We start from the raw sequence: 14,345 nt of genomic DNA on the forward strand, positions 1-14,345 counted from the left end.
AAATTTAAAAAAATAATAATAACCACTGTTTTGAAAGTTCCTTTCTAGAAAGTGTCCATTGGATTGTTTTCTGTGAAACAAGAATGTGTGGTTGTAGGAATACTGTCTGCCAGACCAACCACAAAACAAGGCCACCCTTTGGTTTGTGGAACTGGTTATTTTGATAGGGCCTCTGACTCATGGGAGGGGAAATAGGAGTTACCAATGTGATCAGTGACCTGTTTAAAAAGTTTGAATCCTTAATTCTCATAAGAAGCATTTAACCTATTAATCTCAATACCTCCTAGCTCAGAGGTGGCCAGAGGATTCTTCTTGTGTGCAAACTCAGACTGGTGATGGCTGTTTGGAGTGCTGAGAAGGGTCCCTAGGTCTTATCCATGTGGGTTGGAAGAGAATGCCAAATTTATTAGTAATGTCTGCCATGAGTATGGGACAGAATGGTGGTCTCTGTGTTCTATATTTAGCTTTTCCCGAAAGGAGATCAGATTTCTGATATATTCCTAATTCTTTTACACCTACCGCCAGGTAGACCAAAGTCATTTCAGAGATAGTTGATGCTTTTATTTCCCTGATTACAGACTAGAGTTGATCACTACTTATCCAGAAGGACTCTGTGAATCTTGCAGCAGTGATGAGGCTAATGTCTACATTTACAAAGTACCAGCAAAAACTCTCCTTCTGCATTACTCCAATATCGATGGGTGTCTTCGTACTGAACAGACTGAGTAGACTGTGTGACTTAGGGCATCATTTCTATTAAATCTGAAGACAGATGCTGGTATCTGGAAATAGCCATTGATTTGCTTTCTCTTGTGCTATCCAAACTCTCTAATTTCTCTAGAGGAAAAAAATAAAGACATGTAAAAAGTCAACTCCTCTAGCTTTCTAAGTAAACAGCAGGATCAATTCTCATTCATGAATCTGTTGGATAAATATTTGTTTGATTGTCAAGAAAAGTTGGGTTAATCTTAGATGAAAATTTGGCCAGTGGAACTGATCTATCAGTTGAACTAAATTATCAATGCTCCCAGATACAAATATACAGGATATGTGTGCAGATCTGGGGCTGCTGGAAGATTGGGGTTCAGAAGCTGATGCAGAGGTAATGCAAGGCCAGATGGGGCTGGGTTTTGATGTGTTTCCAAGGAGCTGCAAGGATGTTTCTTCTCTAGCAGTGTTGGCTCAGCATGATTTTGTTTTCCTCTTGTTGATGGTGTTGAAGGACATTGGGGACCTTAGGGGCTCAAGAAGTCTGGGCAACAGACTCTAGGGGAAACTGGTTTCTGCCATAACCATCTGCATTTACCATTCTCCTGCCTTTGCAGTTGAGAAAGTGAATTGGTGACTTGGGGGAAGTGGGAGGTATAAAGTGAAACGGAAAAAGGATTAAAAAGAGCCAGTGAACTTGTAAACCTTTGTTTGGCCTTCGGGTGTATATATGGGAGTGTGTGGTTATAGGCATCTTTACTGCACTACTGTTTGGTGACTGCAAAAAAGAGGGCCCTTACTGTTGGCTCTTTTGTTCTAAGTAAGGTCAGTGAGGAACATTCTGGTCCTTTTTTGACTGACAGTGAAGATGAGGTGTCTGGGGCTGATGTGGTCCCAGCTGTGGGATGCCAGACATCTTTTTGTGCTCCTCTCAGAGGCTTCACAGAGGGAGCTGTGATGGGCAGTCACTTGGGATGGTCCCAGAGAGGTCCTGGATAACTGGCTTCATGTGACCAGGCAAGACTGAGTAGGACTGAGGTGGGGAGAGGGAAATGACATGTCCTGACTGAAACTATTTTCTGTGGACAATGGGGTCAGGACACCTCTATTGAGATTCTCAGGAGCTGAAGCCCAGTAATGCCACCATAGGCTGCTGACCTACTTCCTGCAGTCTCCACAGACGCTTTGTGTGGGCCAGACTGGCTCACTCCTGGACAGCTCTTCCCCAGGGCTTTCCAGGATTAGTCACTGCCAGATGGTGAGGACTTGATGTCCTACCTCATACAAGCAAGCACTGCTTCCTGGGGGATTTTACTAGAAGCATGAAGTCTTGAGGACAAGGACCTTAGGTGACAGCTAGTACACCCTTGTGTGATAACATTGAAGAAACTGAGGCACAGGGAAATTCAATAACCTATATTACTGTGCCTTAGCAAATTTCTCGTGCAGAAAAGGGGAAACCATTACTATATTGAGCGGCTTAAAGGAGCTAAAGCAAGGATGGGACACTGTATTTGGTTTGGCCATTCTGGAACACGAGGTAGTGAGAGACCAAAGAGCTAGAATTTTTTTTTAAACTTTATTTTATTTATTTTTCTGTGGTGCCAAAATGGAACCCAGTGCCTTACACATGTTAGGCAAATGCTTTACCACTGAGCTACAACTCCAACCCCGAAGGACTAGCATTTGAAGACCTGGATTCTTGCTCTGAGCACCCTGAGCTTCTGTTTCTTCATTTGTCAATCAAAAATCTGTCTTGCCTACCTTGCAGGATTATTGTGAAGAATCAAACAAAATTGGTGAATGTAAAGTGCTTACTTGGACATGTTAGTAGTAATGACCACGAAGGTATTCAAGCACTATTTTTTTCAGGTCAAAATACAGGTCGTGGATTCTTGCTCTGCTCATATCAGTTTGACCAAGCTGGTAGGAAGCGCTTGGATTTTTAATACTGGGGATTGAGTGGAAAGTTTGTTGGAGGCGAGAGACAGGCTTCAGGTGGGATGAAGGAAAGAGAGTGAGATTGAGGCAGGACAAGACCAGAGGCTAATGATGGCAGCCTCTTTGGTGGAGTGAGTTTCCTGGGGCCATACTGTGGAAAAGGGTTGTCCCAGAAACTGAAGGTGGATGCACTTTGGTTGCTATAGATTGTGATGGGTCACATCCATTCACTTCTTATTTGATTCATTTCATACTGTCCTTAATCAGCTATGTTCCCACGATTAGATCTTTTAGGAAGATTCATTAAAAACAAACAACAAAAATTAATTGCCATCCATGGAGGAGAAGAAATGATTAAAAAAAAAAATTCTCAAACCTGCTTCTGCCACTCAATTTTTCAGCCGAGCACTGGGACTCACCATGGCTGGGAACACAAGCCAGACTCTGCCTCAACGTTTTGTCAAATGTCTGATCTTCTAGAGCTTTGCAACCATATTTCTTACTGTACCTCCTTTTCCACTATATTTATTAGCCATTGCTGTGTGACAATGTACCCCGCAACTCGTCAGCTTAAATCTATATTTATTATCTCACAGTGTCTAAGGGTCAGGGGTCTGGGAATGGCTTAGCTGCGTGGGTGGCCTCTCCTAGGGTGTCTCTTGGGTCTACAGCTATCTCAAGGCTCAAACAAGTTGGGATTGCTTTCATGCTAACTCATATGTTGGTGGCCTTAATCATTCATGGGCTGTTGGACTGAGTGCCTCAGTTCTTTTTAGGGTGTTTGGCAGAGGGGTCCTCATTTCTTACAACTTACAACATAGCAGCTGTCTTCCTCCACAGTGAGTGATGAGATAGGAGAGAAAAAAATGGAACCCACAGTGTCCTTTTACAACTTAGTCCCCTAAATTGCATATCATCACCTCCTCTTTATTATATTTGCTAAAAGAAAGTCATTAAGTTCAGCCTCTGTTCTAGAAGAGGAATATCCACCACCTCTTGAAAATTAAAAGAAGAGGATCAAAGAATTTGTGGGCATTTTAAAAGAGCACCAGGGCCTCCAACAACGCTGCCCAGCAATCATTCCATCCTTACCTCACATCCAGTCTGGCTCACAGTGCTGCTCCGCCTGTCCTTCTGGAAAATTTGAGTGACTCCCGCTGGCTCAGACTCTAGAGCTGGGGAAGGAACCTCTACCAAGACCTGCCCTAGCTGTTGTGGGCAGAGATCAGGCCTCTAGGACTGAGCAACCTTAATTCAAGCTCTAGAGGAAAGAAATGGCTTCCAGTGGGACTTGATTCATCTCCTGATGAAGAACAGAAATTGAGGCTGCAAGGGCCTAGCTCTGGCCATGGACACTGCATCAAAAAGTGACCTTGCTGTTAATGAATGGAGTCAGATAACATTCCTATGACTATTTCACATGGTGCTCCCAAGCTTGAGCGTGGAAGACAAAGCCTATGGCTGGAGGAGTGTCTTGTGAGACCATCTGCACATGAATTCTTCCCTTGACAACGTAGAAGCATCCAGTCATCCCGAGAGCCATGAGGGTGCATTCCTCCTGGAACTGGCTTTAGTTGTAACCCCCAGTGGCTTGTCCAGGTCAATTCTTATCTTACTTCATGGTTCACTAGGTGGTGGTGCCACCCCTCCTGTCCCTTGGACACCATCACATGCCTTCTTGAGGTTCTCCTTTCTGACCATATTGTTCCCAACTTTCCTAGTGGGTTTTTTTTTTTTTTTTTTCTTGATGCCCTTTAGTGCTTTCATTTCCAATGGGACCTGTCTCCCTACTCCCAACTAAATCCTTTCTAAATTTTGCTCTGTGGCCTCACTCTGAGTGTCTCACCAAATTCCAAGGTTTCCTCTGCCATCCAAATCTGATGATTTCCAAATTAACATCTCTATCCTGTTATTCTCTCCTGACTGTGGACTTAGACTCATATTTTCTCACTGATTCCTGTACATCTCCTTCGAATGAGTCATTTTCATGACAAATGCATGGTGCTCAGATGGAATCCATTATCACACACTCATGTGTCACTTAATAATGGGTATATGCTAGGAAATATATCATTAGGCGATTTCATTGTGTGAACATCATAGAGTGACACAAACAAAGATGGCTATGACATCTGTAGGCAACAGGACCACCACCATACATGCCATTCATCATTGACTGAAATATCATGATGAGGTGCGTGATCATACCCTGCAAGCATTCCATCTCCATCTCAGCTAACAGGTTGACATCTACTCTGTGGCCCATCTTGGCATCATTTTTGACTCCTCTCTCCTCCTTACACGCATGTCGAGGTTGGTATCATGCCTGTTGACCAGTTCCACCTCTCACATTCCTACTTTTATCTTCACTATTTCTAGGCCTGTCTGACACTCATGACCCCACTAGAACATAATGGGTGATGTGTAGTTTTTCTCTTGTGTCAGGCTAGCTTGTACGCGGGGTAAGGGTGCAGAGTCAAGACCCAGACTGCGGGAGTTGGGTGGAAGCAGGCTTGTGGCGAGCAGCCTGCAAACTCATTTATTGCAGGAGCAGCTATACATTTTATAGGTTTCTTACCCAATCACAATGTGCCACAGGGGATCAGACCACCGGGGGCTCCTATACGGGTTCCCTTGGTAACACTGAGTCAACTTGGGGCAGTTGTTTACTTTCCTAGGTAGCCGAAGCGGAATACTCCTCCCTGCAAGTTTTCCTTATACACTTGAGACATTCACTGCTGCCAGCCAAGAACTAGGATTTCTCCCAACAGTGGTGCAACTGATGACCCTCCCCAGCCACCTCCACTACACCTACTCTCCACCCTACCACTGGAGTCATCTCTCTAATGCATTAGTACAAGCAAATCGGTCCTTGCTTTAAACACCTCCAAGGAGTCCTCACTGTTCAGATGCAAGTTCAAATCTTTGTGCCTACATATGAGGCCTTTCATAATCTTTCCCTGGCCTTTCTAACATCATTTCCTGCCATTGTCATTTCACCCTGCTTTTCTGGAACTGCTCAGTTTTGGCTGAGTGGACCATTACATTTCCTGCTCTTCTATCTCCCTATAATGCCCTTCTCTCTGTCTATCTGTCTCTCTATTTATCATCTATCTGTCATCTATTGAAAGAGAGGAGAGCATGATATATATATATATATATATATATTTTTTTTTTTTTTTTTTTCCACTAAGAAAACTCCTATTTATCCTTCAAGGACCCCTCAAATGCTGTCTCCTCCCAAGAGCCTCACCAATGTTGTTTATTGCTTCCTCCTCTTGTAACAACTGTATCCGTTCTTCCATTATGGCATTTATCACATTGTGTTAAAGTCATTTTTAAAAATTGTATTTCCCCATACTAGTTATTGGTTATTGCAAGCAAATTACTCTAAAACCTAATAGCTTAAAACAACAAACCCTCATTATCCCAGTTTCTGTGTCTCAGCTGGGTGTCTCTGACTAAAGGTGTCTCATGAAGTTGCAGTCAAGTCATCAGCCAAAGCTGTGGTAATACCTGAAGGTTTGGCTGAGAGAGGATTTGATTATAAGCCTACTTATGTGGGTTTGGGCAGGAGTTGGTTCTTCCTGGCTTTTACTGGACCAAGACTTCTTTTCATTTATTGCCATATGGGTACTCCCCATATAAATAAGAAAGGACAAGAGAGGGCTGGGGATATAGCCCAGTAGTAGAGCACTTGCCAGCATGTGCAAGGCCCTGGGTTCAATCCTTAGGACCTCAAAATACAATGCACACACACAAACAAATTACAAGGTAGAGTGCTCAAGATCAAAACCCTGGACTTTTTTTAACCTAATATCAGAAGTAACATGCTATCACTTTTGTTTGTGAATCCCTGACCTTGGCTGTCATATTCTGCTTGTTAGAGGTCATGAAGTACAGCCCATACTTACAATTATACAGGGTGTGGGCAAGCAGAAGGTGGAGACCATTGGTGGTCATCCTATAGGCTACCAACCATACCTAGTAAACTGAGCTCCTCAAGGCTAGATTTATGTCTCCTTCATTTTTGGAACTTTAGCATCTAATATAGTTCCTGGCAGTTAGTAGATGCCATAATGGAGGAACGAATACAGTTGTTACAGAGAAGGAAGCAATAAACAACGTTGGTGAGGCTCTTGGGAGGTGATAGTATTTGAGGGGGACTTGAAGGATAAATAGGAGTTTTCTTAGTAAAAAAAAAAATATATATATATATATATATATCGTGCTCTCCTCTCTCTTGATAGATGATAGATAGATAGATGATAAATAGAGAAAGACAGAGAGAGAGAGAGAGAGAGAGAGAGAGAGAGAGAGAGAGAGAGAGAGAGAGAGAGAGAGAGAGAGAAGAGCATTGAGCATTATAGGGAGATAGAAGAGCAGGAAATGTAATGGTCCACTCAGTCAAACGAATTTGGTTAAATTAAATGGAGTTATTTTTTATAAGAATCTGATCACAATCAAGTAGACTGCAAAGTCAGAAGAAATCTTAAAATTAGATTTAAAAATGATTTAGAAATAAAAAACAAAGTGTATGAGTGTTGTGCACTACTTCTAGGCACTTCTATGATTGCTCTCCATTCTTACCTAGAAAAAGACAAGAAAGCATCCTTTTCCTGACTTAGAACAACTCCAAGAAATTTCTCTGAAAGAAAAAAATGGAAATAGTACATCAAAGGTCCTCAGACAACTCAAGAACTTAAACTGCCCTTGGATTCATCTTCTAATTCAGGGAAGGTGGACAGTTGGATGATCACAGGCTATTGAGTGATGACAAATTACTGCTGTTTTCCATCAACTACACATCAATTACAACATCACGAAACTCGGCTGGACCCACTCAGGACAGAAGGAAGCATGAGGATGACAGTGCCCTCCTCTGCTCACTTTCCTGGAGAAAATCCAGAGCCCATGGCTGGGTGCTCCTGATGTCTGGAGAGGTCTACCGTGCACAGCCAGGTCAGGAATTTGCATCCCAGATTGGTGTTGAGCTCTGGACAATGACTCAGGGTGGCCTTCATACACTGCTGTGGGACAGACATCACTTTGGCAGATGGTAGCCAACAAGCTACAGTTCCAGCTAAGAATTTAAAAGAAGAGTTGACTGAATTGCTCCTATTGATGACCCATTTCTCTCACTCCCTGGCTGGCATTATCTTCCTGCTGTTACACAACTAGTTCAACCCAGACCTAATATTCCTCATGGTAGGAACCTTACCCAAGGCCTCTGTTTGCCTGAAGATTCATGAACTCATCTTTATGGGTTCAACATATGGCTGGGATGGGTGGAGTGGTTGATGACAGGTGCATTAGATTTCTAGATTTCTATTGCTTTCTGCCATGGTCATATTTTGGTGTTGATGTTGGGCTAGACAAGCTGGTCAACATCGGAAAGGTTGACATGAATTCTAGAAGGACTTATTGGCTATTTGAATGTCTTCTTTGATTTTTTGTTTTTCACTTTGAGTTTTACCTGGAAAATTTTAGAAGGTATGTTTATACTACCAAGCAGATAGGCAATTTGGGATTGGTAGTATCTCTAATACCATTTATGGGTGGCATTGATAGAACCACAGCTTCATGAATAACATAGTTTCATCCTATAATTTAATATATTTGGAAAACTAGTGCCCAGAGAGGTGAAATGACTCGTCCAAAGGACTCAGATGCTGCAGTATATCTCAAATTGTGGCAGTAGTTCCAGTGGGACAGGGGCTTGGTCTTTTTTACTGCTGTGTCCCCAGTATCTGCCACATGTATTTTATTCAAAGGAATGGATAAGTGAATAAATTATCTTTGATCCTCAGTTACAGTGATGAGTTGAGAACTTTGGAGTCATTAATATTACTCTTGATTTCTTTCTAGTGTTATGCTTTGGCCTCAGTCATATTTATATGACCATCAGTAAGTCATATAAATCTAGGTCAAGGCTTCCCCATCCCATTATTTCACTGTAAAAGGACCAGTCACGATGTCCTCACATCTATAGATGGGTGGATCCATTTCCAGAAGACTCTATTTTGGACCATATTCGACCAATGAAAATAGGAAATTTCTAGGGCCATTTGAGAATGGCGCCACCAGCCCTTAGCTGTCTAATCCATCAAAAGTGCCCTGCTACTCTTGCATAGTGTGCTGTGCGTGGCTACTTATAATAACGATTGGTGCAAGAACCCCTGTGGTTTGCATGCCATGTGATACCTGGGTGTCAGAGAGCTTGACAGCTTGAGAGGGAGCATAAGCAGACCTCAAAGATGTATTGAACTTGCTGCACGGTAAGGTGTTTTGCCCAAGTAAAAGGCAGCCGCAGCTCACACCATCATTTATTTTTAATGTGTTTTTGTTTGTTTGGTCTTTGTCCTTTCCACTCTCTTTCTCTTCTTTGTCCTCTTTGAAGTACATTAAAAAAATGGTGAGAAAAAAGGGAACCATTCAGGTGACTCTGGACTGACTGCCATTGTGGTTATCAATCTGCGGGTGTCTGAAGCATAAGTAAGTTCTGGGGCAGACAGAGGTGAGCCTGCAGGCCATTGCCTAAGGTTTACAGAGTAGGTTTGAGAAATAATATGCAAGAAGCAGGGACTGTTAACGTGCTTGTCATAATATATGTGTAAATAGTTTGGATTCTTGATTGTTTAGAATTGGGATGCACCTTTACAGATTAAATGTAGTGGCATAATGACTCAGAACCTTCTTTCTGGGTCTGAAATGGAGGGTGTGGGGAGAGGAATGGATGAGGGGCAGAATGCGAATGAGCATGGATCTGATTGAATGAGTTGTCTTCCAAAAGTGAGCTAGTAATGTTTTTTCTCCTCTGATTACTCTTTAGCATGTTGATGCAGCTAACTATACTTTGAATGAATACTTTAGCTAAAGCTTCATATATATTTGCAATATGTTAATATTAACAATTTTACACATGTATGAATAGAGAAAACTGTTAGAAATTTGCCAAATTATTTTCTAATGAATGCACATGGAAACTTTGTTTTGGTGCTATTTCAGGTTGAAATTGATGCGGTGTATTTTGTATAATATGATTTCTAGAGCACAATTTGAATTTTGTACTTATTTGCCTGAGACCATGGATATTTAGGTACTCCTTTCCTAAAAAAAATTTTTTTTTTTGGGAGATCAACATTGATAAATAAGGTAATAAAATATAATTAGATGTTTATAATTTCACAATGAATAAATAATAGACTGTGCTAGTTTCACAATTATTTGTATCTATTTTATTTATATTTTCAGCACAAACCTAGCAAGATAATTTTTTTCCCCTAGACCTCTAATTTAATCAGTGATGTGGCTGAGCCTAGTCCAAATTAAATACTGGCAATAATGAAATAAAAACTCTTTTAATAAGGGTCATAATATAAGAGACACATCATAGCAGTTTATATGTTTGGTTTTGTCCAGGGTTTATTGAAAATGATGCTTCTCTCACTGTATCAAGTGTTTATGAGTGAGGTTGACTGTTCAGTGTGCTATGTTAGCTGCCAAGTCACCACAGTAACGTGAGCTTAATCAATAAGGTATATGTAGGTTTTTACCTCCCTAAAAGTTTGAATGCATCCATGTGTGTGGGCAGCTGGGTATGGACATACAGGCATCCATGAATGTAGCACTAACCCTAGTTTTGTTGAATACTTACTTCTGTGCCTTCTCCCCACAATGCCCCCAAATCTCACTTGCTGCCCCTGGAACATTCTCAACATCTGTGCACGTGTGTTCTTTGAGTGGCACGTGTGTTCTTTGAGTGTGTTCTTTGAGTTGCAGTCATTGCTCCTAGAAGCCCATCTTCTTTTTATCAAGCTCAGTTGACTATAGTGCCCTGAACATCTGTATTCCTACCTCACAGACTGTCTTCTGTCTGAGAAGTTTCCCGAATCCTACAGTTTCCCTTTTCTTTCCATCTTCTGAAATGACACCACAAAGTCAAATTCCTATTACCCAAAAGCCCAGCCCAGGAGTTAGGTTTTCTGTATATAATGGCCATAGGTGACATTTCCTGTTTCAACTCTAAGGAGGATCGAGGTCAGTTTTGGAAGGGGTTAGGGCTGGATGAGGAATGATTCTTTACACCAAGTTCATTATTGGATCACTAGGCAAGTGGGCAGGAGATTTGCTGAATCTTCCTGATTAAAAAATTTTGGAGGAGCTCTGAGGAATGGATTGTGTGTGTGTGTGTGTGTGTGTGTGTGTGTGTGTGTGTGTGTTTAATAATGTGGTTAGGATGAATCAAGTACATTGCATCACTTTCTAAATTCATTTTGGTAATTGGAATCTTATAAATGTTCTTTTGAATCATTGTACCCACAGGGACCTGGGAAGAGTTGTCTCCCTTTTCCATACATTGGATTATTTAAATAGCAATATAGATATTCCTTTCTTTAAGAAAACTGAAGACATGGAAAATTGAAATTTCCAAGTCAGTACATGAGAGAATGATGATTAACTTACAAAAGAGATCAAGCTAGGAATCCATAAGTGAACTACTTTACAGCAATGTACCTCTTTTTCTTCCACCCTTGCATTGAAAATTCTGTATCTGTTATTCTCTTACTTCCAAGGGCTTTAGGAATTAGTTCAGGGCAAAAATAAAGAGTTCTAGCAGTGAAACGTAGAAATGAGCTTCTCCCACTTTCCTTAGAAAATTTTTCTTTTATCTAATAGTAGCATTGTTAAATCATTTCCATGGTGGGTAAGAAGTCTTATTCTTGTGGTTTTATATGACAAATGATTTTTCCACTTTCTGGATAGAGGAAACAGATGTCTAACTTGGAATGGTGGCACGGACAGGAGGATTTAATTCTGGGCACAATATTTGCACCTGCCCATGACTGCTTGCATGACCTTGCCCTTCCCCCTCCCAGGCTGAGAAGTTGCAATATTCTTTCCATCCCCTTCTTTCCTCTCACACATGTGTGATGTCTTAAGTTCTAAGAAGCAGGAGCTCTACAGCCAGAGCCCAGTTTCTTAAGATAGCAGCACAAAAAAGTCCATGGGAATTTTTCAGAGACGTTCAAGGAATTTCCAAACCGGCTTGCTACCATTTTCTCCATTCTGTCCACCTGGATCCCAGACAATGCCTTCAAAGGACAACATAATCTACAAGAACTTGGACACAGAATTGGGTCTCAACAAGTATCTGTGGACTGTTGGTGGGTGCATGAAGCTCACACACCTGGCCCATCCACCCACAGAGGTAGCTCCAGATGCACAGCAGGCTGCTGGGTTCTCTGCCATGCTCTGGAATGTGCTGACCTTCCTTCCTTAGGAAGATTGCACTTCTGGAGAGTGTTGTTATTAGTTGAGTGTGTTTGCTCTGATCTGTCAATACTCCCTCACTCGGGGACTTTCTGGAGCTCACGAACCTGTGGCAGGAACATAGTTAGTCAACCCCTGCTTCTTGAAATCTCTTCTTTTAGCTACAGTCACTCCATACTTGCCTAGTTTGCTTCTTACCTCTGACCATCATTCCATTTCCTTTGCTGGTTCTTTCCTTTGACCTTTAAATAGTTGAGCTCCCCAAAGCTCAGTCCTAGACCTTTTTCTCTCTTCTCCTTTCTTCTTTTCCTTTCTCCCCCTGTTCTCTTTTTCCTAGTTTCATTGATTCTCATGTTTTCAATTACCACTTATTTAGCAAAACACTCCCAAATGTCTACCTCTAGTCTGCAATATATTTTGTAATTTTCTACAAAGCTATCATTATTTCCAAGTGGATAGGTGAGAAGATCTTTTTAAATAAGGGAAACATAAATAAAAATGTAAATCTTCAAGAAGAAAGGAAGAAAGGAAGGAAGCAAGGAAGGAAGGAGAGGAGGTAGGGATGAAGGAGGGGAAGAAAGGAGGTAGGGAGGAAGAAAGGAAGGAGGGGAGGGAGGGAGGGACCCCTTTTCAGGCAAAAACTGTGTTGTAAGGTGGGTGGATGCAGAGATGCAAAGATTTTTGCCAGGGAACTGATCAGGAGGCTGTTCCACCACTAGGAGAGAGACAAGGACAATTAGACTAGGATGGGAATTTGAAAAATAATAAAGAAATAAGTGACAAGAGTTGATCTGTTTGAATGCTGGGAATGTTGAAAAGGGATGAGAAATATTCACAGCGTCCCACCCAAGAAATTAGGTAGAGAGAGAGAGAGAGAGAAAGAGAGAGAGAGAGAGAGAGAGAGAATGGAGAAGAGTCATTCTGTTTTTGAGTGTGTTCAATAATTTGGGAAATCAGTGAGATATCCAGCAGAATGGTTCAGTATGTAGTGGAACACATAGGTTTAGAGTTCAGAGAGAATTACCATTCTGTGAAGGTTTGAAAGGAGGACTTGGGGACTTCCTGATGGGACGTGGTTTTACCAAGGGTAGTGGTCCCACAGGGGATCTTGTCTGTGGAGGGCACTAGGTGGAGCTAATCCTAATTGCTGTCCCTGTCTATAATATTCTTTAAGGACCCAAACCCCTTACATGAAAGAGACAACCCGATGCACCCTACAGTGGGGTTGGCAGAGTTGGAAGCTCTGGTGAAGGGTGACCCCCAACCCCAAGCATCAGGCAAAGCTGTCAATTTTTTCGTGGCAGAAGCAGTAATGGGCTTTCCTCTGGGTTCTCTGGGCAGATTCACATCTACTTCACAGCACTGGGAAACCTGGGGACAGCATCTTTGTTTCTGTCCCCTGCCATTTAGAAGGCCGACGTCTTCTCACTCGATAGCTCACAGCTGTCTTCTCCTGCTGGCAGCTCTCTTCCGGGTGAGTGGGGCTGAGAACAGTCTATTTCCTCTAGAGTTCTTCTGGGCTGTGCGCTCTAAGGTCACAGCTTCCCTGATCTGGCTATTGGTCTGGCTAACTTGATACTGAGAAGGAGAAAAGAATTAGGACTGGCTCTTTCAGGATAGACCTGGCCATTTGCTGTGCTGCTCCATTCTTTTGCCCTCCCTGCCAGATCACTTCCTTCTGTAGTCCCTGTGGCTGTTCAAGTCTTGATCTTTTGCTGGTCTCACGGCTGTGAGCACAGATACTCTAGATAACTGTAATTCCACTTAACTGCCCTTGAGCACTATCCCTGGAAACCTTTATATGATCTTCTGACCTCCCCTGGATTCCAACAGGAAGCCCCACCTAACCATTTACGTGTTCCTTCTGCCATAACTGAAGCTGGGGCTTGGGAGATAAAGCTGGTGTCTGAAAGGGCTGTGTGTTTTGCTCTCTCCAATAACCACTTTCTGCTCTCATCAACTGAGCTGCTTACGGGGGGATGTGTTTCCTTGAGTAAGGGGAGTTGGATGCCATCTACCCCTGGTGAGGGGATTAATACTCATTTCTCTCTTTGGGCCTCCATCTGATGTAATGGGGGGGCAGTGAGGGGAGTGGGGAGGGCCCTGTTTCCTAGCCTGTTTCCCCAGCCTTTCTCCACGCTGGGCCTTGATGTGTTTTTGGCTGGTGGTGTGCGGGGGGTTGGGGGACAGGTCAGAGCCTGTGGCCCTAATGCTGCTGCTTCTGGTTTCCTTCAGGTCACCCAACCTGCCTGCAGTTCACCCTGAACATGACCGAGGCCGTCAAGACCTACAAGTGGCAGTGCATAGAATGCAAGTCCTGCATCCTCTGTGGGACCTCGGAGAATGACGTGAGTCTGGGCTTTTCCCTGAGGGAGCGAGAAATCCAAGGGGCCAGGAGTCCTTTGGAGGATGGAGAGGAAGAC

At 42.6% G+C, this 14,345-nt stretch overlaps 1 protein-coding gene across 5 annotated transcripts in view; it reads left to right on the forward strand.

Moving 5' to 3' along the window:
• Window positions 1-14,345, forward strand: part of DPF3 (double PHD fingers 3) — a 255,087-nt gene that overhangs the window by 227,029 nt on the left and 13,713 nt on the right. For all 5 annotated transcript variants that reach the window (XM_079129846.1, XM_079129845.1, XM_079129847.1 and 2 more), the window contains exon 9: window positions 14,158-14,270. In XM_079129846.1, the coding sequence (XP_078985972.1) occupies window positions 14,158-14,270 (113 nt within the window). The remainder of the gene's footprint in view (window positions 1-14,157; window positions 14,271-14,345) is intronic.

Source organism: Sciurus vulgaris, assembly GCF_902686455.1.
Source record: "Sciurus vulgaris genome assembly, chromosome: 2".
Taxonomy (NCBI): Eukaryota; Metazoa; Chordata; class Mammalia; order Rodentia; family Sciuridae; genus Sciurus; species Sciurus vulgaris.